We start from the raw sequence: 27,073 nt of genomic DNA, 5'->3' as shown, positions 1-27,073 counted from the left end.
CTGCTAACCACAAGATGGCTGCTGTGCCGCATCAACTGATGGTCAACTCTGCTTGCCAGAATCGCCTTCCTGAAACTGTATTCCATGGAGACTCACCTACAGTTGCGGAACTGCACGAGACCCACACTTGATCCAACCTTGAATGGAATCTATTTTCCCTATTGTTAAAAACTTTGGACTCGTGACCCCTCTCCCTCTACTCGCAGGTATCGCATTTTCAATGACCCCTCTGGAGGATAGCTGTCTATAGCAGAGATAGAGTAATTGGGAGAGGGGGAAAGGGCTGAGGGTCAAACATAGGATAAAAAACATATTTATATGTATGAAAGTAGAAATGGAACAGTATTGGTGACGACATGCTTGATTAAGACACTATGTAGTTTATCCTAGATGGGAAACTACACTTGGTGTGTTGTGATGATACTCAGGGAATGAGTGTTAGGCAATATAATTTAATATAAAAAAAGTAATAAGCAGGAGGAAAAAAAAATGCACATTTGATGACTGAAGAGAGTTGTATGGACACAACTGGGGTCTACTTTATAATATGTTCATTCTACTCCCTGGGGTTTATGCCTAGGATCAGATTTGGATACATGTGTAAGGATATGTCAGCTGTGCTAGCTAGTGGATATACTTAGACTAATTGAGTTCATTGGTAGAACAATTGAATGGGGGGGGGCGGAAGCCATTGAGGGCAATCATGAATGTCAGGGACAATGGAGGAGGAAGATGGGACATGGCAGAGGGTGGGGATGGGGAACCTAGGATGGCAAAACAAAAGGCAAGGTATGCAGGACACAAAAATTGGGAAATCATTTGCTGAGAACATATATGTTGATGTGCTTGATTGAGCCAATGCACAGTGTATTTTGGATGGAAAATTCATATGTGTGTTGTGATGAGAAAAAATTTATAATAAAAAACAAAGTATAAAAAAAAAAAAGGAGAGAGAAGAGGATAAAGACAGCAGTGAACAATAGAGAGGCAGGATGTTAATGAGAAATAGATATGGTTTATTACCTGTTGATGATGACATGTATAGTATTCTCAACTGAACCAGTCTGGGAAATATTTCATGATGGGTGAAGTCTCTTTAATAAGCAAAATGAGAAATAGTGATTGACTGTTTAAAAAATATAATAATAATTATTGGGAAAAGCATGGAAAAGATATTGAATGATAAAGCGGGGAGATTGATATCTCTGTATTGACTGACATGCATGGCATTCCCTTTTGAAAAAGCAATGGAAGTCAATGTAAAGTTATATGTAATCTAGTGTAATAGAAAGAAGATTATGATGATAATAAAATAAAATAAAAAAAAAGAAGTTTACTACTCATGCCATTCTTAAAATAATAACCTTCTATTAATTTCCTATTTTGGTTAATCTCTTACTTTTGTTAATCTGCAGAATATGAATATACTAAATTTCATAGGTCACCAAAATAACCAAAAAGGTCATTTCAGAACCATGAAAACTAGGCTTCCGTAAATTCTCATGAAGTAGCACACTTAGTCAAATGATGACCTGAACTCTATACTGGAGCCTTTGACTCCCACCTTCATTCCTCTTGGCCTTGATCTTAAAGACAAAGGAACTTTATGAGTTGAGACCTGCAGAGCAAGATTTTTTTAACCTGAAACAGAGAAAGTGAGAACTCAACCTCTAGGGGGATGGCCATGCTACAATCCCTTCTTCTCCATTCTCCTCTTGTGATCTTTATGTTAATGAAACAGAATGTGAGTACAAATGGAAACAGTATTTGTCATCTTATGAGTGCATTCTCTCCTAGAGAGACTGTAGCCAATTAAATAAAAATCTTATCTTATTTGCTAAATGCTTGGATAGTTTTAAAAACACAGACTTTTAAAGTTGTGAGAGTAAAATGATTCTTCATAATAATGAACTTTGGAATTTCCAAGATAAAATGCATACTGAAAGTAAAGTAAGAGATGATCCAGTGAAATATGAGTATTGGTTCTATGGAAGTGAGCAGATAGGGAGACTGAAGGACTTTTGGACTATGTTACTTTAACTTGTTTGTGGTATAATGTGCTATGTGACCTTGTAATCTAAATTGCCAATCTTTAGGAAAAGTTCAGCCATATTTTATATTTTTTTTTAATTTATGTTTACTTTAGAATTGGGAAAGTAAATATATTTTACATTAGGTCAATGACAGGGAAGTGATAAAGACAGAGACTTGCAAGATCAAAGAAATGAAAGAAAACATAATTGACTTTTAAATATAATCATTCCACTCGATACTGTTCCTACCTATGAAAAGTTATAGGGAGGATTTTCAATGTCCACAGCCAAAGATTTAGAGTTGGGAGGACTTCCACTTCATCTAAGACATACAGAGTTGGAAAGAATTTTACCTCTACCCTAATAAAAGGAAAAAGCCAGAGTCTACAAAACCATCTCTGTTTTTGAAGTTGTCAGAGCTGAAGTGACAGAGCTAACAAGTAGCCTGAAAATACAAGGAAGACAGTTGCTTTCCAGGAGAGGTTGCACTAGAGCATCTCCTCTGTGGCTGAGTATGAGGGAAACACGAAGCTGAGCACCACCTGAGCACGTAAAAGGAGGTCACCAACCTTTGCTGAGAAGTTGCTAATGGCGGGATGTGGGATAGAGGGTGTATACAGAACCCCATGGGAAACCACAACAAATGGATTTCACACACAAGCACAGATTCTTCTCCATGGCCTCCATTGGATATTCACAAGAATGACGGAGGAGGGCAGCTGGAGATAGGAAATCCCTCCAGGAATGTTTAGACTGGAAGGTGGAGCAATTGCTAATTTAATTTCTTAAACAGAACAAAACAAAAAGATCACAAAGTCTACTAGTTTCTTCTCCTTCAGTAAAAATGCCTTAAGATACTAAGGAACTGCAATAAACTTTTTTCTCTTTCCTCTAGAACTCAAAGACCTATTGTGACTGAAGGAAAGGAAAAAAAAAAATCACCTACCCCTGGAGATGATGCAGGAAACTATCCTGAGCAGAACCGCAGAAACTACCGAAGAAAAGAACGTAAAGGGGATCATCTCTAAGCACTGATCCTCAATAAAAGCCCAAAGTCCAGGGTAGAAGAGGGACAGGAAGAAAAATTCCTCAGTCAGCAATAATGGGATACTTATTTTTTTCCAGGTATACTTGGCCCTCCATATTTATGGTTCTGCATCCACAGATTCAATCAAACATAATTAAAAATACATGGAAAGAAACAGTAAGTACAAGAATAAAGACAATATAATTCAAATATAGTATATGAGCCAGCAGGTGGTATGGTGGTTAAGGTGCTAGACTCCCACATGGCTGACATGGTTAGACCCAGAGGCTTGAAAATCACACCAAGCACATGAGCATGTGTGCCCAAAATCCCAGGAGAAGAACGGAGGCGAAGGGATTGCAGCATGGCCAGGCCCCTAAGGGGGGGGGGGGGTGATTTCTCATTTTTCCTCTTATGTCTATGTCTAGCAAGCACCCATACCTTATGGAAAAAACCTGAAAAAAATACAGTTTAACATTTATATAGACCATACATTATATTAAGTATTATATGTAATTTAGACATAACTTAAAGTATGTGGGAGGATGTGCTTAGATTATATGCAAATACTATACTATTTCATGTCAGGGACTTGAGCGTCCATGGATTTGGTATTTGTAGTTTTCTTAAATCAGTCCCTCACTGGGTACTGAGGAATAACTGTACACATGAACTTCACCATGACAGCACAAATCCTGGACCATCAAACAAATGTAGACAAGTTTAAAATAATTAAAATAAAACAAAGCATAGACTTTATTATGAAGGAAATAAAAACTAGAAATTATGAATATATATGTATATATATATAAAATCTTCAAACATTTAAAAATTAACATACTTATGTATAATCATTGAATCAAAGACCCCTCAAAAATGGTCATTCCAATTAAAAGATGCGTAAATGAACTGAACACACAACTCTCTAAGGAAAACATGAATAGCCAAAACGCATATGAAAAAAATGCTTAGCAACCCTTATCATAAGGGAGATGAAAATCAAAACCACAATGAGATATCACCTACCACCAGTCAAAATGGCTAAGATTAAAAAATAAATAAATAAAGAATAATGGCTGGCAAGGCTGTGGGGAAAAGGGAACTCTCCTACACTGTTAGTAGGAATGTAAATTAGTGCAGCCACTGTGGAGGACAATATAGAGGGTAGAGGTTCCTCAAAGATCTACAAATTGAACTACCATATGATCCAGCAATTCCACTTCGGGGTAGGAAAATTGTCAGAAAGGATAGGAAAACTGTCAGAAAAACACTTCCATATCCATGTTTATTGTGGCATTATTCACAATTGATTAGACAAGAAACTAACCCAAATGTCCATGAATAGATGAATGGATTGAAAAAGTCTGGTGCATATATACTACAGAATATTACTCAGTTATATAAAACAATGGGACCCTGAAATTTGGTAGAAAGTGGACAAATATAGAAAATTTACTGTTAAGCAAAGCAAGCCAAAATATGAAAGAGAGACATTGTATGTCCCCACTCAATATGTACCTAATGTCTGCCAGACTCTACAGCAGAAACAAAGATTGGAAGGTATAAAAGCATGAAGAATGATGGTTATAGTAGAGACAGTGTGGGAGGAGGGTGGGAAATGGGGAAGGGTAACAGGGAGGAAATCAAGGGGAAAAAGAAAAAAGCAAAACATTTAAGGGACACAAAAATGGAAAATTATCTGTTGATGATAAAGCATATGATAATATCTTTGACTAAGCCAATATACAGTGTATTTATGATGGGAAAATTTATTTGGTATGCTGTAATGATATGCAGTAGTTGAATGTAAAAAATAAATTCATTAAACCTCAAGAGACATTAGAAATATTTTCTAATTGAATAAAAATTAAAAATAAAATACATAGAAATTTGAAGGAAATGGCTAGAGAAGACTTTCCATATGACTCAGCATTCCCATTTGTTACACTATTTGTATAAAGTGATAATTTATGTTCTCATAGACAACTGTATGCAACTACTTGATGTAGTTGTATTCTTTTTTAAAAAATTATTTGCTTAATTTTATCTATTATTATTATCTTTTAAACTTGACCAGAGAGAGACACAGAGAGAAAAAGAATGAAAGTGAGAAAGCAAGCTGCATATCCAGGACTATAACCATGGTTGGTGGGGCCAGCAGGGGGCATGATGGTTAAGGGTACTGACTCCCACATGGCGACTGCGGTTCAAGTCCTGACAGCTTGCTTTCTCGCTTTCTCACTCCCTGTCCCTTTCTGTTCAAATTAAAATAAATAAGTAAAAAAACAAAGTTAGATAAAATAATTCTTTAAAAGAAAACAACTTAAAAAAAAGAACCACAGTTGGCCATGTGGGAGTCCAGTGCCTTACAAACATATTACTTGCTGGCCCCTGAAGTTGTATTCTTAACAGCCAAAAAGTACAAGCAGATTAAGTCTCTCAACTGGTAAATGACCATTCCTTACAGCATCATTTCATGGGTCCTCTTTATCCTAATAATAGATTTGCAGTGTCTTAGAAGGAGTTAGCAAAAAAGAGGTATAAAATTGACAATTTACTTGAAAAAAAGTTTAAAGAATTATTTTATTTATCATTATCATTTTTTTATTTGATAAAGGCATGTGCACTCATCAGAGAGACAGAAAGAGAAAGAGGAAAAGAGAAAGAGAAAGAGAAAAAGGAGAAAGAAGAGAAAGAGAAAGAGAAAGAGAAAAAGAGAACAAGAGGGAGAGTGAGAAAGAAAGTCACCAGTTCCTTCTCTTGAATCCAGGTAGGCCATGTGAACTTTAGTGCCTTAACCACCACACCAGCTGCTGGCCCCCATGATTCACAATTTTTTTAGTGTCAAGATTCATTTTAATTTAGACAAATTAATCATTTTAATGCGTTTTAGTGAAACAGTTATCATAATTTTCGTGCCAACCTGTAGTTAATAAACTACCTCTTGAAAAACTGATGTAAGTGGTAATGTCTGTCTTGACTGATATGCACCGTATTCACTCTAGAAAAAGCAATGTTATACACTGTAAAGATATATAGTAATTAAATGTAAATTTAAAAGTATATATATTAAAAAAGAAAAACTTAATTATGCCAGTTTTTGGATCAGTGATTTAAAATAGTAAACTTTGGTTTACGCAAGATTGGCTTTCAAATTCTCTGTAAACTGCTTCATAAGTTCTATAATTATATACCAATAATTGAAATTTATTTAAATACTAAATGTTATTTTCTTAAACAATAAAAACTTAGGGCTTGTTGTTATAATATTTTCAATAAATTGTTGCTAATTAGTCTACTTGGTGAGATTTTGTGGTTTGGGTTGTCTTAACATCAGAATGGTGACAATAGTCTAGCAGAGACCTATCCTAAAAGATTCCTTTCATTTGCCCTTTCGGTTTGATCCAGATTATATCTAGCCTTACCATGTTGACAAAATTGACCATTCCCCAAATCCGGTTCCTTAGTTTACTCTGAGGATGACTATTTCTGCGATACTGTAAATATAAACGTCATATTGACATTGATTAATAAGAAGAATTGAACAAAAGCTCAATTAAATGCTTCATTCACTATGAGAAATTACAAAGAAAAAAATTCACTAGTATGATAAAGAAGTCTAAAAGCCAAACCTAGGCAATATATGCAGAAATAAATTTTTGATATAAAATAACAAATTTATAAGACATGCTTTGGCTTATCAACACTTTTTTTCTTTCCAACGTCGTCCTCTTTTATGTTACATTATATTATATTACAAAATATTTTACATTCCTATTCTAAAATGTCATAAAACATTTTAAGTATAATTTCTCCCATTTATTACCTTTGCTTGAGATTTTATGGCAAAATTTAAAATTTGAGGCATACATGCACATTCATCCACTATGTGCAAGTGTACCCCATCACAGGGGTCAGAATTTGAACCACAGTCTGCCATGTGGATGAGACCCAGCTCCCTTAATTTCTGAGTGTTAAGGGGCCCAATGGAACATTTGACTTGGGCCCTAGCAGTTTACCAAACCTCTAACCAGGTTTTGTATTCAACACTTTGCTTGGCATTTCTACATCTGTAGAAAAATACAAGATCATGTTTCATATCTGTGCCTGGCATAGGTTTAGGAATGTTTTCCTCAGGTATAAAATTTTCCCTCTTCCTAGCTATAGACAGAGCATTTCTATCATCTTTTTTTTTTTTTTTTTGGAGAGGTTTTCGCTATAGGGCGCGTGTGCTCGCCAGACAGACAGAGAGAGACATAGAGACAGAAAGCGAGAAATCACCCCCCAGGGGGGATGGTCACGCTGCAGTCCCTTCTCCTCCATTCTCCTCTCGGGATCTTGGGCACGCATGCACACACACCCAGCGTGAGTTTTAAGCCACCGGGTCCGGGATGCGAACCGCGGTGGACTATGTGGGAGTCCAGCGACATAGCCATTACGCTAACTGCTGGTTCCCTATCATCCTTTGTAGTTTCAGTGAAACTTTTCAGGGACACTTCAATACCTTAGGGCCTGGGCATTGTACAGAGGATTCATTTCCAAATTTCAACTTTTGCTGAAAAGGAATTTTAATTCTTCAACTCCCTTAATCTATATTCTATGTATCATGGATTACTAACTTTCAAGTTTAACTTACTGTTCTGACAGGGATTGTATTCTTCATTTTCAGCAATTAAAGATTTTCAACTTCTTTTTTTAAAACTCAACTATACGTTGTTAACATGTTTTTATTTTTTAATATGTTATATGTTATTGAGCATTTTCTGATTTGGATTAGTTTACTATACTGCTAAAAGGCCCAATAGCCTTTATATACACTTGGAGAGGTTTTCGCTATAGGGCGCGTGTGCTCGCCAGACAGACAGAGAGAGACATAGAGACAGAAAGCGAGAAATCACCCCCCAGGGGGGATGGTCACGCTGCAGTCCCTTCTCCTCCATTCTCCTCTCGGGATCTTGGGCACGCATGCACACACACCCAGCGTGAGTTTTAAGCCACCGGGTCCGGGATGCGAACCGCGGTGGACTATGTGGGAGTCCAGCGACATAGCCATTACGCTAACTGCTGGTTCCCTATCATCCTTTGTAGTTTCAGTGAAACTTTTCAGGGACACTTCAATACCTTAGGGCCTGGGCATTGTACAGAGGATTCATTTCCAAATTTCAACTTTTGCTGAAAAGGAATTTTAATTCTTCAACTCCCTTAATCTATATTCTATGTATCATGGATTACTAACTTTCAAGTTTAACTTACTGTTCTGACAGGGATTGTATTCTTCATTTTCAGCAATTAAAGATTTTCAACTTCTTTTTTTAAAACTCAACTATACGTTGTTAACATGTTTTTATTTTTTAATATGTTATATGTTATTGAGCATTTTCTGATTTGGATTAGTTTACTATACTGCTAAAAGGCCCAATAGCCTTTATATACACTTATTTTATAAGGATTAGTGAGGGGCAAAATATTCATCTGAAAACTTACCACGTTATCATCAGCAACAATGAACAGTTCGACATACTTTTCTTTAGGGGTGCTCTGAAAATTTATTAAAAAATTCAGTGACGTGTGGTTAAAACCTGTCATCATAACATATTAAGTTAAAAAAATTCTGACATTAATTCAATGACTTTATCTGAATAAGTAATACTAAACATGTGACATTCTTTATCAATTTTTTTAAATTTGTGAAACAGTGCATGCACTCACTGGAGAGGGACAGAGAGAGAGAAGGAGAAAGGGAGGGAAAGTGAGAAAATATCCCCACATGGGGATGATCATGCTGTAATCCCTTCTCCATTTCTTCCTCCTGTTGGGATTTTGAGCATGCACACACATATTCCAAGTGTTTCTCAAGCCACAGGGTTCAGGACTCGAACCACACAGCCACATGGGATCTAGCTGCCTTAACTACCAAGCTATGAAGCTTCCCTACATCAAATTTCAATAATCCTGATGCAACATTTTATATTTTACTGTCTTTTCTTTTTTATTGCTTGGTCTTCCAGCTCAAATAAGAGCTATAAATAATCATGAATCCCACTTTTAATATTCAGGGTTTTTTCATGTATAAAGTAAATGCTTCATAAGTTAGCTTGTCTATCCCAGAGACTTAAAACATGGAACTGACTGCATTCCTTTTACTGTTACCCCTGCTTCCCAAATTCCTAGTCTGCATTAGTTTCAGTCCTAAAGAAACAGGTGTATGTGGCTAACTATATAAATTATGCCATTTATTCTCATGAAATATAAATACCAGGTAATTCTAAATGTTCCGCTTTCAGTGTACACACACTGGTATATGTACGTATTCTCTGAGGACAAACCACAAGAAAACTTTTCAAAGTTTGACTGTCATTATCTTTGAACACAGGAATTATTTATTCATTGAATTATTTTATTAAGAAACATCTGTTAGATGTATACTATGTTTCTGACACTGTTTGAGTCATGAACAAGTAAAGAAAATAAAAAAAAAATCAAGTTGTTTACAAGTTTAAATCTAGTGGAGACTGAAAAAAATAAAATGAACTAGTTGTATCAAAAAGCCTTGAACACATCCCACCGGAAACCATTTCACCAGAAACTGAACTTGTCCTTAATCACCCTTAACCACTGGAACATTTGGCCTGATGAAAGGGAGAGAACCTGGCTTGTCAGCAATTACCTCCACAATGACAGGGAAGATGACAAAAGACAATATCTGGGGTAGGTTTCAGGATGTTGTACATTTCACTCTTTCTAACCACCTATAAGCTTAACACTATCAAACTATATGTAGGGTTGTAGACATCCCTCACTCTTGACACGGGAACAAGCTGAAATCTGTAGGAAATGAAGGCTTTTCCCACAGATAACAGCAAGAAAAGTTTAAATTTCATATTTTAGACAATGAAGTGTCAGACTAAGAGTAGTACATATACTTTATTAGCCGGACTTATAACCTCTCCCTTAAAATAATAAAGGGAATGAGGAATGTTTTACCTTGGGTAAAAATGAGAGGGGGAAAGTACTCACTTCCATTTTGGTGTCTTCTTTAGATCTAGTATTGCTTGGTGCAGTTTTCTGGGTAAAATTTGACTCTACACAGGAATAATTGGCAGCATATGTCACCCTTGGGTTGTATTTGAAGACCAAATGTTCCCCTTCATCTGAATATTTCACTGGTTGGATGAGGTATCTTTGGTCACGTACTCTGAAGAAACCACTGCAGAGATTGAGAATACAAAGTGTATTCAAGATCTTTAATTACTTTATTCCATTTTATTGACTTTGTCAAGTCAGGGAACCTATAGGGTCAAGGCCTCAAAAGCACGTAGTTGGGTGCTCTGTGTGGTAAAGAAACGAGATGGTAGGCCCAGGTGTTGGCTTAATAGTCTTGCAACTGGACCCAAATGGGAAATATAATTTGCCTCCTGGGACCTTCCTGAGCATGCCAGGCACATGCATGTGATTACCTGTATCCCATGCTGACTGCAGGTAGATTGCAATATGAGGACCCTATCGGGGTGTCTCTCTCTTCCATGAAAGAAAGAAATAAAATGAAAAGAAATAATTTCAGGTGGCTTTTGTTTGAATTAATGACTTTTCCTGAAAATCAGTTTGCCTGGATTTTTAGAAGTCTGGCAGTCCAATATGTTTTGAATGTTGGAACTATAGAATAGCAGTTTCCACTTGTGGTTGTGAACTAATTGAAAGTCTTAGAGTTTTTGCAAAATGTTTGTGAATTACCTTACTCTTTAACTTTCTAGAGACTGAAGTACAGCCTGATTTTTTTTTTTTTAATTTTGGAGAGGTTTCTGCTATAGGGCGCATGTGCTTGCCAGACAGACAGAGAGAGACAGAGAGACAGAAAGCAAGAAATCACCCCCCAGGGGAGATGGCCACATCGCAATCTCTTCTCCTTCGTTCTCCTCTTGGGATCTTGGGCACGCACGCACACGCGCCCGACATGAGTTTTAAGCCACCGGGTCCAGGACACGAACCATGGTCGACTACATGGGAGTCCAGCGACATAGCCATTACGCTAACTGTTGGTCCCGAAATACAGCCTGATTTTAATATAAAGCTAAACTAGCGAAGCTTTGTAGTCTAGTGGGAATTCATAGAAGAACTATCAGTCAAGATACATGGATTTGGCACTCAGTTCGATGATTAGCAAATTGAACGCTCAGGAGACTGAGTCTCTGAATTCAGTATCCTGATAGAATGAAAGAAGAGGCAAAACAATTCTCGGTAATCCCAAATCGGAATTCCTTGATAATATAATGCAAAACTCATCTTGCTTAGAGCTGTGCATTAGACATCTTTTTGTCAAATCTGAACACCAATTATAGGCTGGAGCTGATACGACTGAAAACCCATGAGTGTAAGTAGCTTTTTCCCTATCAATTTTTATATTTACCAGGGTTAGTAAAATGAAATATGAAGCGAATTCTTGACAATCCATAGGAAAACTCATACAGACTCTACATTACCTGAGGCCATTACACGTGCTGATACTGGCAGCAGAATCAAATTCATGTATAATGGATCCTTGGTAAAAACAGTGATCCTAAAATAGAAGAAGAGTTTATTCATATAAGGACAAGTATTTATAATATATGAATAATCCTAATATCTATTGGGTTGTCAGAAAAGTCGTCATGTGTTTTTTCTATGCAAAAATGTATCATGACTTTTCTGACAACTTAATATATATTTTTCTGATCAGAATACACTAGTCTTGACTTTTCTGACAACCTAATATATATTTTTCTGTTCAGAATACACTAGTCTTTAATTCTAAGTTACGCTTACATTTGTTAATACATTTATTCCTTACATTTCTTCTTTAGAAGATTTGAGCTTAAAGATCTTTCACCTTAATTGTATGATTACTTCATGTAAAGCAACCTATAAATTCTCTCACAAATATAAGCAATGACACCAGTTTCAAAGCTGTGATTCTTTTCCTAAGGGAAAAAAAAAAAAGGTTTTTAAGGTTTTTCCCATAGGGTACGTGAGCTTGTAAGAAAGAGAGAGAAAGACAGAAAGAAGAAAAGTGAGAAATCATCCCCCGGGGAAGATGGCCATGCTCCAATCTCTTGTCCTCTTTTCTCCTCCTGGGATTTTGGCTATGCACGCACACACTCCTGGTGTGACTTTCAAATTGCCAGGTCTTGAACTGGGGTTGGCCATCTGGGAGTCCAGTACTTAACCACTATACCACCTACTGGCCTTTCCTATGGAATTTTGTTACTCCTTTATCCTAAAATCATTACCCAACTGACCATCCTGTTTACTTTTAAATTTGTCTCAGTTGCCTATGAAGTCAAGCCATGGTCTTGATGATCACTACCATTAGGTCTCCTGGCCCAGTGAGCTTCCCTCATACCTTTCTCTTGCCTCTACATCCACTCAAATTAATATCTTTATTACTTCCTCTTTTTTTTGGTTTACCTATAGTAATTTTATTCCCCATTTCCATCTGATCAATGCTTACTTATGGGTGCAATGGGCCTACATAGACCTCAACTATTTCATAAGCCAATAACCAACCACTGTAAAAAATGTTACCCAATTTTCCTCCTATACTAGTTTAAGAATGTATGATGATGAAGATACTTAATTTGAGGGAATAGGTTTTAGAAGATATACTTTTAGTAAGAGAATATTGTTCTCAGGACCAGCAGTTAGCGTAATGGCTATGTTGCTGGACTCCCATGTAGTCGACTTCAGTTTGAGTCCCGGACCCAGTGGCTTAAACTCATGCTGGGTGCGTGTGTGTGTGCATGCCCAAGATCCCAAGAGGAGAATGGAATAGAAGGGATTGTGGTGTGGCCATCCCCCCTGGGGGGTGATTTCTCGCTTTCTGTCTCTCTGTCTCTCTCTGTCTTTCTGGCAAGCGCATGCACCCTATAGCACAACTCTCTCCAAAAAAAGAAGAAGAAAAAAAGTGAATATTGTTCTTCTTTAGAAGGTTGCTGAGGAAATATTCTGAAAAAGGGGGATTAGGATATAAAAATGGAGTCTGTGCAATGTTAATCTAAAATAATATTGATGATAAATGAACAGAGATTCATTTGGAAAATGACTTCAACAAGGATACATTATGACTGGGCAAGGGTCACATAAAAGTCAATTTGATAGAGATTTCAAAGTTGTCTAGATTTTCTCTACTTGGGTCAGCAGGTGGCATGGAGTTTAAGGTGGCTGGATCACACATGGCAACAGTGTGGTTTGAGTCCCAGACCCAGAAGCTTGAGGAACACTCTAGGAGGAGTATGTGCCTGGCCTAAAGCCTGAATAGAGAGCAGAGGAGAGTATGTGCCAGCCCCCCACCCCAGGAGGTGACTTCTCACTTTTCCTGCCCTCCTAGAAAGCACACGCTCCTTATGGCAAAATCAAAAAATGGGGACCAGCAGTTAGTGTAATGGCTATGTCGCTGGACTCCCACGTAGTCGACCATGGTTCGAACGTGTCCTGGACCCAGTGGCTTAAAACTCACCCCAGGAACGTGTGCATGTGTGCCCAAGATCCCGAGAGGAGAATAGAGGAGAAAGGATTGTGGTGTGACCATGCCCCCTGGGGGGGGGTGATTTCTCGCTTTCTGTCTTTCTGTCTCTGTCTGTCTAGTGAGTGCACGTGCCCTATAGCGAAAATCTTTCACAAAAAAAAAAAGATTATATATATGTATTTTTTTGATGCCCTAATTTACCCTCCTAGACTCAACATGGTATATGGACACACAGAAGTTAGTTTACTGAAGACTGACATATTAGCAGTCACTGATTTGTTTGGTAAGATGTGATTAGCTATTTTAAGGTTCAGAGGGACATAATTTCAATTCTAGTATTATTCAGTGAGAAGATTCAAGATTGATTTCTGATGTAGCAGTTTCTGGAGCAGCTTATAAAGCTAGGATTGGATCTCAAAAGCACATCAGGAAGTAAGAGTTTTAGAAAAGAGACATAGGAAGGTTCTGTAAGATACCATGATCTGTGGGTGCCTGGTGATCACATCTCCTCTTGTGGAGTAGTATGTTTCACTGTAATTGGAGGCTAGGAACTCCCTAAAAAATGAAGTAGAGAGATAATGAGATCTGTCCATTCTAAAAATCTAACAGATATAACCAAGCATGTCTAGAGAACTCTCCAGGATGCTTTCAAATCTCAGCAAAAGCATCTCTTACTAAAAATAGAAAAGAAAAATCAAGCCCACTCATAAAATGCTATTCTACCTAAATTTAATAGCTTTTTTTAAAGACTATTGAAAAGCTGGAAAAAGATTCTGGCAAAGACTTTAGCAAAGCAGAATTTTTTTTAACTCAGAAATTAGTGTTATCTAAGTAAAAATCTATATACAATACAAAAATTATGTGATGTGGGCCAACAGGTGGCATGGTGGTTAAGGCACTGGAATTCCCACCATGGCTGACCATGGTTTGAGACCTGGACCTGGTGGCTTGCTTTCTCACTTTCTCTCTCTCTCTCTGTCTTTCTCTGGTAAAACTCGTGAAAAAATAAATAAATAAAATAATTCTTTTAAAAAATTACGTCATATTTATGGTATGTCTAACATACAGCAGCTCACAGTCATATATTTAGACAAAAGCAACATATATTGATTATAATACTTTTAGAACATATAGGATAGTACAAAGGGAATTATCGTGGCTCTCACCATCAAGATAACCATGACTGGGGCCGGAAGGTGGCATAGTGGTTTAGGCGCTGGACTACCACATAGCCAACTGAGGTTCATGTCCAGGACATGCTGGCTTAAAACTCATGCTAAGCATGTGTCTGTGCATGCCCAAAATCCAAGGAGGAGAATGGAGAAGAAGTTGTGGCATGGCCGTTCTCTCTAGGGAGTGATTTCTCCCTTTCCCTCTCACTGTCTCTCTCCAGCAAGCATATGCACCCTATGGTAAAAAAAACCTTTAAAAAAATGATAACCATCACAGCTAATATTTTTAATGTAATATTACTTTATGGTGTATTCTCTGCACAAGTAAAGGAGTGACATTCAATTGTAGGCCATCAGTGGTTATCCTATACATTCCATTGTATCAAGCCAAAAGCAGTTAGTGGTGTGCATTTAAATGTTTCAGGAAATGGATGCCACAGCAGAAATGAAGATCAAGAAAGGAAATTACCAGATTTTATTTTACCCTAAAAAATAAACTTTTGAAACTCACAACAGATAAACTAGTCAAAAGTCAAGGCTTTTAAAATGCAACAACTGAGTTTTACGAGTTTCCAAAGTTTGTCAATAATGTTCTCAAGAAAGTCGTCTACAAATAGTCTGACAAAGGTGAAAAGAGAGGTTAGACTATTCCATTGCCAGGATAGATGATGGCATTTCTCCTAACCCTGCGAACTTTCTGCTCAGTGATGCACTGCAAGTTGCAAGCAGATATAATCTTAGTTCATTGTTCTTATTCATGCTGCCATTTCTTGGGTACAAAAGTTCCTAGCTAGTCTACCTTATTTTTTTGCTCTTAGTCTTCTCCAGAGTTTTTAATTATATTAAGGGCAGGAATTGGAAAAAATATATCTGTTCCATCTTTTTGGAAGTGGAAATCCTAGAATCTCATACTTTCACAACTCAAATGAATCAACTTTAAGAAATTTGATAGAATATGACATTATATGCATTGTTCCATACTTTAATATTACAATATCATTATGCCAGGCCAGTACGCAATCACAGTTATATTTCTTCAAATCTCAAAATACTATACTTCACATTTAATCATCACTATATTTTAATTGGTAGTCATCCCATTGGTAGAATTTACTTATTCTAAGAAGTCACCAAGATGGCAACCAGACACTAGTATTTCCATTACATTAAACATTTTGTGTGAGAATTGAAAGATATAATATATAGAGGGAGACAAATGCTTAACTACTATCATAATTTTAAACCAATGTGTCATAAAAATTATGTAAATACTAAGTATCGTCTCAGGCAAAAGTAATAGTTCCAAAAATATCTGTTGTACAACATGCTAACTGTACTTAATAACAATGTATTATATACCTGAAAATTGCCAAGACAACAAATTTTAAGTATTCTTTCCACACAAAAATATAAGTGCATGAGGAGATGTGTTTATTGATTAGTTCAGTTTAGCTATTTAACTTCTGGAAGTGTTTCAGAAACCAGTTCAAAACACCATCAGGCAGACTGTGAGATCCTTTCCTTTATGTATGTTTCTTCTAAAGATCTCCTTTTTATTTATCAAATTCGTATCATGTATTAGAGGGATCAGAGAACTTTCTGCAAAGACCAAAGTAACGTATTTTAGGCTGCATGGGTCACAGATGGTCTCTGTCATATGTTCTTTGTTTTATTTGGGCTTTTATTTTGTTTTACATGAAACATTTACACATTTAAAATATCATTCTTAGGCTTAAGGACATACATAAATAGAAAATATGCCCACTTTGGTCCACCAGCTATCATTTGCCTACCCCTAGTGCATTATGTCAATCTTCAAGGTTACCTATGAACTACTCTAAAGAAGGAATTAAAGAAAAATTATTTATGTCTCTCTAGTTCCTAAGACAGTATTTGAAATATTAACAGCATTTAAAAAATAAACACTGAACTAATGTCCAAAATGAACTAAATACAGTTTTGCTCCTGCTATGACTGAATAGACTATCCGACAGAACATCGTGTACATAATAATTCTGGATAACATACAAAAGGCAGCTCTCTGAAGGAACCGGGTGCTGAACAATAAGCCAACAGATGTCATCTGAGGGACGTCAACACGTGGGAGAAGGTGCAGCATCAGAAGAACTTACTATTTTTACAGCTTTTGCCTGAGGTCAGCCTGAACTCCCCCTCAGAGAGGATGATTTAAACTCTGCTAGAAAACCATAGTCTTTCTGATTTCAAAAGCCATAGGACAGAATTCAGGGCAACCACAATCACAAGAATGTATGCAGTAATCATAAAAATAAAAGTGAGACAAGAGAATCATTATTATAAACAAACTCAGCCTCAAACTCAGAATTATCCCTAAACCATGGCCTATGAGGGATAGAATAAAAGTAGCTCAGCTATAAATAAAATAAAATTTGAACCCCCACCCAAAACAAAGAGTTTGCCATTTAAGTCCAACAAAGTTAATTTTCTAATAAAATGGGGGTATCAGAACTCTTAAGCAGAACATAGCAGAGTCCAGAGTCCCTTCTATATAATTTTCAAGTTATTCAGTGTGTAATCTAAATTTATACTACCCTATAAAGATATATAAAAATTTGAACTATTGCCGAAAAAGAACAACCAACAGAGACATACCTCAAGTCAATCCAGTGGTTGAAATTATAGATGAAGATTTTAAAAGTTATTATAACTATACTAAACAAAGCAAAAGAAAATATGCATCAAATGAACAAAATGATATGAAACGTCAACAGAAAAACTGAAATTAAATTTAAAAAAATAATTGAAAATATTATTATTAAAAAAATCCTAAATTAAAACTTTCATTTGATGGACTTAGAATGTTAGGTTGTTGGGAAAGTAACGACATATTTTTCCATATTTTTCTATGTAACAATGTGTCATGATGTTCCCAAACATCCAATACAAACAGAATTAATAAAGAAAAGAGGTAGAAAACTTGTTGATAATCAATAGAAATTTTCCAATCTGGAAAAAAAAGAAAATTAAAAAAGAGCAGAGTTTCAGAGGTATGTTAATTATTTCAAAAAGACAAGTGTACCAATAACTGGAGTACTAGAAAGTGGAAACAAGATATGGCAGAAAATATAGAAAAGTAGTAGCCAAACATTAACCCAATTTGGAGAAAAGTGTAAATTATAATTTCAACAAGTTCTGCAAACATCAAACAAGCTGTGTATAAAGAAAGTCATATCCATGTATATTACTGCCAGTTTGCAGAATATCAAAGACAAATATGAACCCTTTAAAAGCCACAAGTGAAAAATAAAATAATATGTACTAGGGAACAGAAATCCAAATGACTGGGCCAGCAGGTTGTATTGTAATTAAGGTGGCAGATTCCCACATGGTTGACCATAGTTGGAGTCCCAGACCTGGAGGTTGAAAAATCATGCCAAGTATATATGCATGCTTACTCCAAATCCCAAAATAGAGTGGAGAAGGGATTGTGGCTGGCCATACCCACTGAGGGGGGATGGATTTCTCAATTTCCCACTCTCTGTCTCTCTTGTCTCTTTCTCTCTTGTTGTCTCTCTCCAGTAAGCACATGTGCCCTATAGCAAAAACCTAAAACAAACAAAATGAAATCCAAGTGACCATAAACATAACATTAAAGCTTATATAGGTAAAGAGAAAAGAACCTCATTGTGTTTTGCTAAAAGAGATTAAAAGGAAAAAAAAAAAAAAAAGAAACTCTGGAGACCAGCAGATGGCAAAATGGTTATGTCGCTGGACTCTCACATGTTTGACCATGATTGGAGTCCTTGACTCAGCAGCGTAAAACTTATGCCAGGCATGTGTGCTGTGTGTGCCCAAAATGTCAAGAGGAGAATTGAGGAGAAGGGATGGCGGCATAGCCATTCCACCTTGGGGGTGATTTCTTGCTTTCTTTCTGTCTCTCTCCATGTCTCTGGTGAGCACACATGCCCTATGGCAAAAGTCTCAGAAACAAAAAAAAAAAAAAAAAAAAAAGAAAGAAAGAAAAAGAAAAAAAAAAACACTATGAACCCCGAATTTCATAGTAAGTGGGGGAAAAAAAAGACTTAAAGATTTAAAACAAAATTAAGAGCTTTTGAGGGCCAGCAGGTGGCATGGTGGTTAAGATGCTGAATCACACATGGCCAGTTTCATGATTGGAGACCAGACAGGGCGGTTTGAGAGATGAGCTTGGCATGTGTGCATGTGTGCCCAAGATCCTCAGAGGAGAATGGAGAGAAGGGATTATAGTGTGGCCATCCCCCCAGGGGGTGATTTCTCATTTTCCTTCTCTCTCTGTCTCTCTCTGGTGAGCACACATGCTCTGTGGAAAAATCTTTCATTTTTTAAATTAAAGCCTTTTTAAAAAAAAAAAAAAACTAGGGTAAATTTTTGCCAGTGGATCTGAACTATTTGTAAAGAAAGTTCTTCAGGCTAAAAGAAATGACAGTAGATTGAAATTGAACCTCTAACAAAGAACGGAGAGATAAGTAATGGTATAGAACCAAATAAATAATATATTGTATTTTCATTGAATTTTATTAAGATATAGAAGAGAATTTGGAGCCAGCAGGTGGCATGGTGGTTAAGGCACTGAACACTCCCACATAGCATACCACAATTTGAGTTTTGGACCTGGTGGCTTGCTTTCTCATTTTCCCTCTTTCTCTTTTTGGTCAAATTAAAAAAAATAAATGAATGAATTGATAACATTAAATAAATAATTCTTAAAAATATGCATATGAGGATTTAAAGCCAGAATTATAACCATTCTTCATAGGGTTAAATATATATACATATATGTGCATATATATGTATATAAACATATATATAATAACTTTGTATAAAGAAGCAGTAGTTGTAAATGGACTTACATGAGGTCTTCAAAAAATTCATGAAAAATGCATATATAAAAAATATGGCTTAAAATTTTTTGCATCAAACAAATCCTACTTTAATTCTATTTTCTCACATTTTGAAGTCACTTCATATATATAGAAATAAAAAAAAATCAGAAAGAAAGAAATAAAACTTCTAATATTTCTAAATAAGACAAAGATTAATTACTGAGAAAATCTCCAAGTAATCTAAAAAATAATCAATAAATAAATTTATTAATGTCTTCCAAATCCAAGGTTAATATTTTATAATTCACTGTATTTTCAGATAGTAGCTGCAAATAAAAAAATGAAATAATATATAGTTCTGTTTCCAAAAGTACCACAAATATGAAATGTTTAGAAATAAGTTTAAGAAAGGACATGTGGGGGCCAGCAGGTTGAGGTATAGAACTCCCACATGACCAACTGCAATTCAGGCCCCAGACCTGGAAACTTGCTTTCTCACTTTCTCACTTTCTCTCTCTCTCACTCTCTCTCATCAAATTAAAATAATCATAGTAATAAATACAATTAAATAGACTAATTATTAAGAAAAAAAGAAGGCATGTGAGAACTCTATAGTTTAACTATAAAAATGTTGTTGATAGAAATTGAAGACTTAACACTTTGTCATAGGAAAGGAAATTTGGGGGGAAATGGAGAGGTATGACACTTGGGGGACACAGATAAAGTTTATTGTCTGTTGATGAGGAGGTGTAGAATAGTCTCAACCGGGCTGGACTGAGGTGGAAATCATGCTGGGTAAAGTCTCTTCACAAACTAAATGATGTCTAGTGATTTAATGTATGAATAATAATACAAAATATACAAATACTTGAAAAAAAAGGAATTGAAGACTTAAATAAATACAGAATTACAGCACGAATACTCAACTTTGTTGAGATATCAGTCTTCTCCAAAGTGATTTATAGATTAATAAAATCTAAACCAAAATGCCAGCAACTTTTTTCCAGAGATCAATAAGGAAATTGTAAATGATATACAGACATAAAAAGAATCTAGAATAATAAAAATAATAATAATAATAATAATAAACCAACAACAGCTGTTCTGAAAGAAAACAAAAATTGAAGGAGTTAGTTAGTCTGGTTTTCAAGACAGTGTGGTCACAGTTTATGAATTAAAAAAATAGATGAATAAGAATTAGAATCCCAGAAATAGTCATTTGATTTTGGTCAAAGATGCCAAAGCAATCTCATAACACAAGAAAAGCAATTCAACAAAACATACTGGCACAATTAGCTAACATAAAGAAAAAGAATCCCAACTTCCAGCAAATTTTACACATACACAGACGTGTATACATGTGCATACACACAAGTTTAAGATAATATATCAAACCCAAAACTAAAACAATAAAGAACTTAGGAGAAAATATAGGAAAACAGCTCAGTGATTTGCAGCTAGTGTTTCTTAGTCAGATAGGAGAAAGTGATGATGCCAAAGAAAAAAGCTAATAAATAATTTTTTTCAAAATTAGAAATTTTACTTTTTAAGGCACATATTTTGAAACTAAATTAAAAATCATAGGTTGAGGGACCAGCAGTTAGCGTAATGGCTATGTCACTGGACTCCCATGCAGTCGACCACAGTTCGAGTCCTGGACCCAGTGGCTTAAAACTAACACAGGGCGCGTGTGTGTGCGTGCCCAAGATCCCGAGAGGAGAATGGAGGAGAAGGGATTGTGGCGTGGCCATCCCCCCTGGGGGGTGATTTCTCGCTTTCTGTCTCTCTGTCTCTCTCTGTCTGTCTGGCGAGCACACACGCCATATAGCAAAAACTTCTCAAAAAAAAAATCATAGGTTGAAAGAAAACACTAACAACAAATATGTATATCTATATATATATACATATATATATTTAACAATCAACATATATATATATATACTTAACAATGGGCTGGTCTCCAAGTTATATGAAGATCTCCAACTAAATAATAACAGGACAAATAAGCCAATAAAAAAGGATAAATGTTTAAACAGACATGAGAAGATAAGTACATGGACAAAAACGTACAGGAAAAATGTTTTGGCCTAACTGTAGAGACATAGGCATAACATTCACTCTACAATGTTGTAATCACACAGCTGATCAGGGTTGGGATCCTCAGTTTGAAACATGTCAATATGCTAATGATAGTAAATTCATTGTATTTCTTCATGTTTGTCCAGTGGGAGATTCAAAGTGGCCAGAGAGTTTCTGTTTGTTTTTAGCTCACAGTCCAGAGTCTCAGTTTTCCAATAGTGTCACACTTTTATTTTGCTTAGCATTTGATAACTCCTCATGCTTTTAATGTTTGGGGCTCTGAGGAAGAGCTATTGTGTGTAGAATTAGCATGAAGGAAAATAATGGAAATAAAGGAACAGCAACAATAGATTGTTTTGAAAATAGCTAGTGAATGTTAAGAGCATTAGAATTATTTAGCAACAGAATGTCTTGAGGAAGCAAATTCTGCTTAATTCTTACTCCAGCAGAACTTGATTTGACATCTATTTCAAGTAACTTAGAAATCATTTTAAAATGCAGGTTTTCAAATTTCTTTTGTTCTGGGACCAGCAGATGGTGTAATGGTTATGTCACTAGACTCTCACATGGCTGACTACAGTTCAAGTGTCAGACCCGATGGCTTGAAACTCACACCAGGCTTATGTGCTTGCATGTCCAAACTCCTGACAGGAGAATGGAGGAGAAGGGATTGTGGTGTGATCATCCTCCTGGGGGAGATTTCTCATTTTCTGTCTCTGTCTCTGGTGAGCACATGTGCCCTTTAGCAAAAAATCTCTCTAGAAGAAAAATTCCTTCTGTTCTAGTGATTCGAAAAGCAGTAATATATAAATCCTCTTCTAATGGAGTTCAAAAAACTCCAACTACCCAAATAAGGAAGTAATTTCAAAACTGTACAACAATATCCACAACTGCCTTAAGCTGTTCAGATGCAATGGGCTTATAACTGGAGGAAGAGTTTGGATTATGTACAGATCAAAATGACTTGAGGAATTCACTTCATTTCCATTTTCTGCAAAAACTGGAATATTACACACTAGAAAATCCATAAGGTATTGCTAGAATAGAACTTACCTTGTTCTTAGAAGATGAAGTATTAAGATTTTTCTATTTAGTTTTAGTTCATACAATACTTCTTCTTCATAAGCTTCCTGAAAAACAAGACTCAGTGAAACTTGAATACATGTACTCATTTAGTGCATGCTGGGGGTAGACAGTGTAGTGGGTGGAGGGGGACGTGACCTATCTCCAGCTGTCTACCCAGCAGTCCTTTCAGGCAAAATGATAAATACTGATAAAGTTGGATTTACACAGAGCTAATGTTATGAAAAAAATTTTACTCGAGTTTTATTATTATTTATATTAGGCCAAGCCTGGTGGCACAGTGGACGAAAAACTGAACTGCAATGCTGGAAGTCACATGGCCAACTGTGGGTTTGGATCCCTGGATTGGCTTGAAATTATGCTGGGTATGCACCTATGCCCAGGTTCCTGATCAACTGAAAGACCAGAGAAAGGGGATTGTGATGTGGCCAGACCTTGTGGAGGGTGCTTCTCTGTCTCTCTTTATTCAAGATAGAGGGCATGTGAACACAAAGAGACCTCAATAGGGTCTAGTTACACTGCAATCCCCTTTCCCAAGCCTTCTAGCTTGTCAGGATCTTGGTCATGGGTTGTGTTTCAGGCCTACTAGGCTGGAGATCTGAAACCATGGTCAGCCATGTGGCTTCCAAAACAATTGTGCTACTGACTGGGCCACAGGCTGGGCCTCAAGTAATTTTTAATTAAAGTTTTTAAAAGGCTCTTTTTTTCCTAATCATAAAATATAAAGTGCATATTGTCTCCTCATGCTGATGTTCACAAGTTACTACATGTGTTTTTACTCTCCTGTGGTATTTTATTTCTTTATGATTTATAAGATTTCTTTATAATTTAAAGGTCACAATTTGTTGGTCATATATATTGTATATTTCTTTAATTTTATTGTTCACTCATTTATTCAAGTGCTGTTATTTCAGCACAGTGATAAAATGAAAAATACAATGATATATAAGGTGGAGATCCCTGCCCTCCTACAAGCCCTCCAGCTTGGCAAAGGGGAGAGCTGATAATTAAGCATATGTAATTGAGTGTGGTAAGTATCATAACAAGAGAAATGCAAGAACTATGCCAGACATATTGGTAGGAGACAGAGCAGGAAAAAGCCTATGCAAAGGAACTGAGGTAGAAAGGAGCTTGATATGTAGGTGGAACAGAAGAAAATTCAATGCTGTGAGTAGAAGTGAGATGAAGATATGAGAGTTAACTTATGCACAGTCTACACAGTTGAGAAAATTAAGGGTTTGGACCTTATCGTGTCAACAGTTCACACTATCAGCTTGTCTTCTCATTGTCATGCTTGTCAGAGAGAGACAGAGAGAGACAAAGAAAGTGAGAAAAATCACTCCCCAACTACAACCCCACCCCTCCATTCTCCTCTCAGAGATTTTGGGCATGCATACATATCCAGCATGATTTTCTAGCCTGTTGTCTTAATTTAGTCTTAGTCACCCGAGGAGCCTACTAGCTTCTGCATGGTGAGTGGTAGAAAGCTGGCTCTGTTTCTTCAGCTGAGGGAGCAATCTTCAATAAATGTGAAGGTTTAAGAAGAGAAATATGTTGGATGGCTTGGCTGCAGTGGTGAAGGGCATGGACACACTGCTGGAGCTGTATGGGAAGACTCTGGGTTCGCATCCTTGGTCTATCTGAACAAACAAGGCATGGCTGAGATTCTGGCTAAATGCAGGACTTGGGAGAGGAACCTGTCATTAAATCCTGCTGAGAGTGTCTGTCTCTCACACATAAAGAAAAAAAGAAACTTTAAAAATAGTTGGAGAGAAAGAGAAAAAATATTTATAAAGCGAGTTCTTGGAAAAAAATAATTAAAACCTTTTTCTAAATAGGAGAGATGGACAGTTGCTTTTTTATCATCTTAAGCCTCTGGAAAAGAGGTCTCAATGGGATTACCTTGAAAGTTGAAATGTGTCTTACTTATGATTGAGAAACCTAACAAGTGAAAACCTAGAAAACTGGTTGTTCTAATGGTGGACAGAGGAAAAGCTGTTGCATTGGGAAAAGTTTGCATTCTGTAGTGTGTTGAGACATGTCTATCAGTATCCCCCAGGGGCCATATTAAAAGCCTAAATCTTGAAATGCAAGGGCCTAAGAAGTATCTAAGGACATTTCTTTCAAGTCTTTCATAACTGTGGGAATTGAAAATAACTTCATTTTTAAGTGTGTTCCCTCTAACATATATTATATAGAATTTATACTACAACAAACCATTTTATACACTCAACATTCATTATGTTCATTACTTCTGAAAATAATATTTTAAATATTTTAAAATTTTAACACCTGAATAAATAACAAGTCTGGCAGGTCTTTCTGTTCCTATGAAAGTTGTCCAAGTTCACTATAAAACCTGTAAAGCAAATAAACCTGCAGATCAGATTTCTGGGAAAGCAGAATGCTTGCGACTACATTGTAGGGCCACCGGCTCAGAACAAATGAGGTTCTTTTTAAATCAGCCTGGAATGCTGTAGGTGGCACTCACATAAGCTGGAAAATTTAAAATAGTACTCCCCTAAAATCTGGAGTTCACTCCTTTTTGATTCTTAATCCATCAAGGAGTTGCTTATCCCCAAGTACACGCTGTAAGTTGAACAAGAATCTGAAGGAAACTGAGACAAATTTCTTTCCATATGCATCTGGTTAGAGATGGAGGCAGCTCCCTACATGACTATAAGCCAATAAATTAGAATCAGTACCGGTATGTCATAGTCATGGGGGTGTCCAAGATCTCGCTTCTGTAGCAGAGGAAGCCTTTTAAGATAAGCCAGTTCTTGACCTTCTACTCCCAGGATTGCCTTTTCTAAAGGGAGACATAGAAGGACAATCCATCTGACATAATATTCATCCACAATAATTAAAAAAATTGAATTCTCAACTTGTCCACTGTGTGGCATATATCATATCGGGTAAAACCTCTTTACAAACTAAATGATGTATAACGATCGAATGTATAAATGACAATAAATAATAATAACAATATTATTGCTCTCATAGAGTTCACATCCTCCCAATTAGCAACTGTGTACCACAACACTATGAATTATCATCCCCAGTTTACAAGTGAGGAAACCGGGACTCACATTTACAAATTAGGAAAATACTAGCAAAACTGGGAAGGAGGCTGAGAATTCTGATTCCTTCAGCTTCTTCAGATGTTTTCACCTGTCTTGCAATTGTCGCCTTATTTTCATGCCAGTCTCTGAATTCTGCCTCTCATCACAGCCTGTAACCCCAATGGCCTATTTCAATGTAAATTATTACTGAATTTCATCTTCCAGGGATATCTGCAATTAAAGTCAACTATAACTACTAGCTAAGTAGAAATCTTTTACTTCGTAAGGAGCTTTAGGTCAGTGCCAACATCATCTTTTGGTTTTCTATCACAATGGTAAACATCTAGCAGGTGAATTCTGCTTAAATAAGGTGTGGTTCTTAAAAAGCAATAAAGAGCAGAAGATGTGGACTTTTTGAAATATGCTTTGATTGGAGTCAAATTGTATGAGTTTATTAGCTATGTGACTATAAGTGGCATGTCTAATTTCTCTGATTTGTAAATATTAGTTTCATTTTCCTTATCTGTAAAGTAGAATTACTTTAATATCTGATTTTAAACATTCAAACCTACAAAATGGCTAATAGCTAGCCCAGCGCTTGCCATGTGGTTCATCTTCAGAAGTTGACCATTTCTTCATCCTTCTTAGTGTGTGTTAGAGTGTTTAGGAATGATATGACATTTTATAAAAGCATAGAATCTCATGATTAGTCAAAACCTGGTCCAAGCTCTATGCTGCATTGTCAGCAAAATCCCTAAATGCATACTTAATGTTCTTTATCATTTGCAATTTAAAGTTTGTGACTAAAGAGACATTACCTCATTGCATAATATGAAAACCTTGATAAAGGGTAAGACATACCTTTAACCTGAGAAATGAGTAAAAGCGTCAGACATATAACCCCAGGAAGCATTCTGAATGATTCTGGAAGAAGGGCTCATGTGCTTGAGAAAAGATTTGCACTGTACGTCGTCCTTGCTCCCACGGCAAGGATGAAGAGCTTCAGAGATAGAGAGGCAGTTTTGATCCAGCACAAGGAAGTGCTCCTTGATCAAGTTACACAACTCGTTAGGTCCTTAAGGCTAAAATCTGGAGGTGGACGTCATGTGCTAATGGAAAGGTAGCCAGTCAGGTGGTGGTGGAGTACGCTGGGCATAGATGCCATTTCATGATGAATATACATGATTCCAGGTGCATTAAGAAGTCAAATGTGAAGAGCGACCATGACTTTTGTTGACAGAAAATAACCAACTCTAAAAAATTAATCATTAATGTGGT

At 36.4% G+C, this 27,073-nt stretch overlaps 1 protein-coding gene across 1 annotated transcript in view; it reads right to left on the bottom strand.

The window, feature by feature from the left end:
* ADAM7 (ADAM metallopeptidase domain 7) overlaps positions 1-26,867 on the bottom strand; it is a 64,184-nt gene extending 37,317 nt beyond the window's left edge. The window contains exons 1-8 of the mRNA XM_006140680.2: positions 26,657-26,867; positions 25,439-25,542; positions 22,704-22,780; positions 14,035-14,113; positions 11,538-11,614; positions 10,078-10,267; positions 8,545-8,598; positions 6,486-6,557 (exon numbers count right to left, since the gene is read on the bottom strand). Of these exons, the coding sequence (XP_006140742.1) occupies positions 6,486-6,557; positions 8,545-8,598; positions 10,078-10,267; positions 11,538-11,614; positions 14,035-14,113; positions 22,704-22,780; positions 25,439-25,542; positions 26,657-26,708 (705 nt within the window). The 5' untranslated portion in view covers positions 26,709-26,867. The remainder of the gene's footprint in view (positions 1-6,485; positions 6,558-8,544; positions 8,599-10,077; positions 10,268-11,537; positions 11,615-14,034; positions 14,114-22,703; positions 22,781-25,438; positions 25,543-26,656) is intronic.
* Between the last annotated feature and the right edge of the window lie 206 nt (positions 26,868-27,073).

This window comes from Tupaia chinensis, unplaced genomic scaffold (genome assembly GCF_000334495.1).
Source record: "Tupaia chinensis unplaced genomic scaffold, TupChi_1.0 Scaffold000039_1, whole genome shotgun sequence".
Lineage (NCBI taxonomy): Eukaryota > Metazoa > Chordata > Mammalia > Scandentia > Tupaiidae > Tupaia > Tupaia belangeri.
Note: the sequence above shows the minus strand (reverse complement) of the source record. Positions and strands in the feature narration are given on the sequence as shown.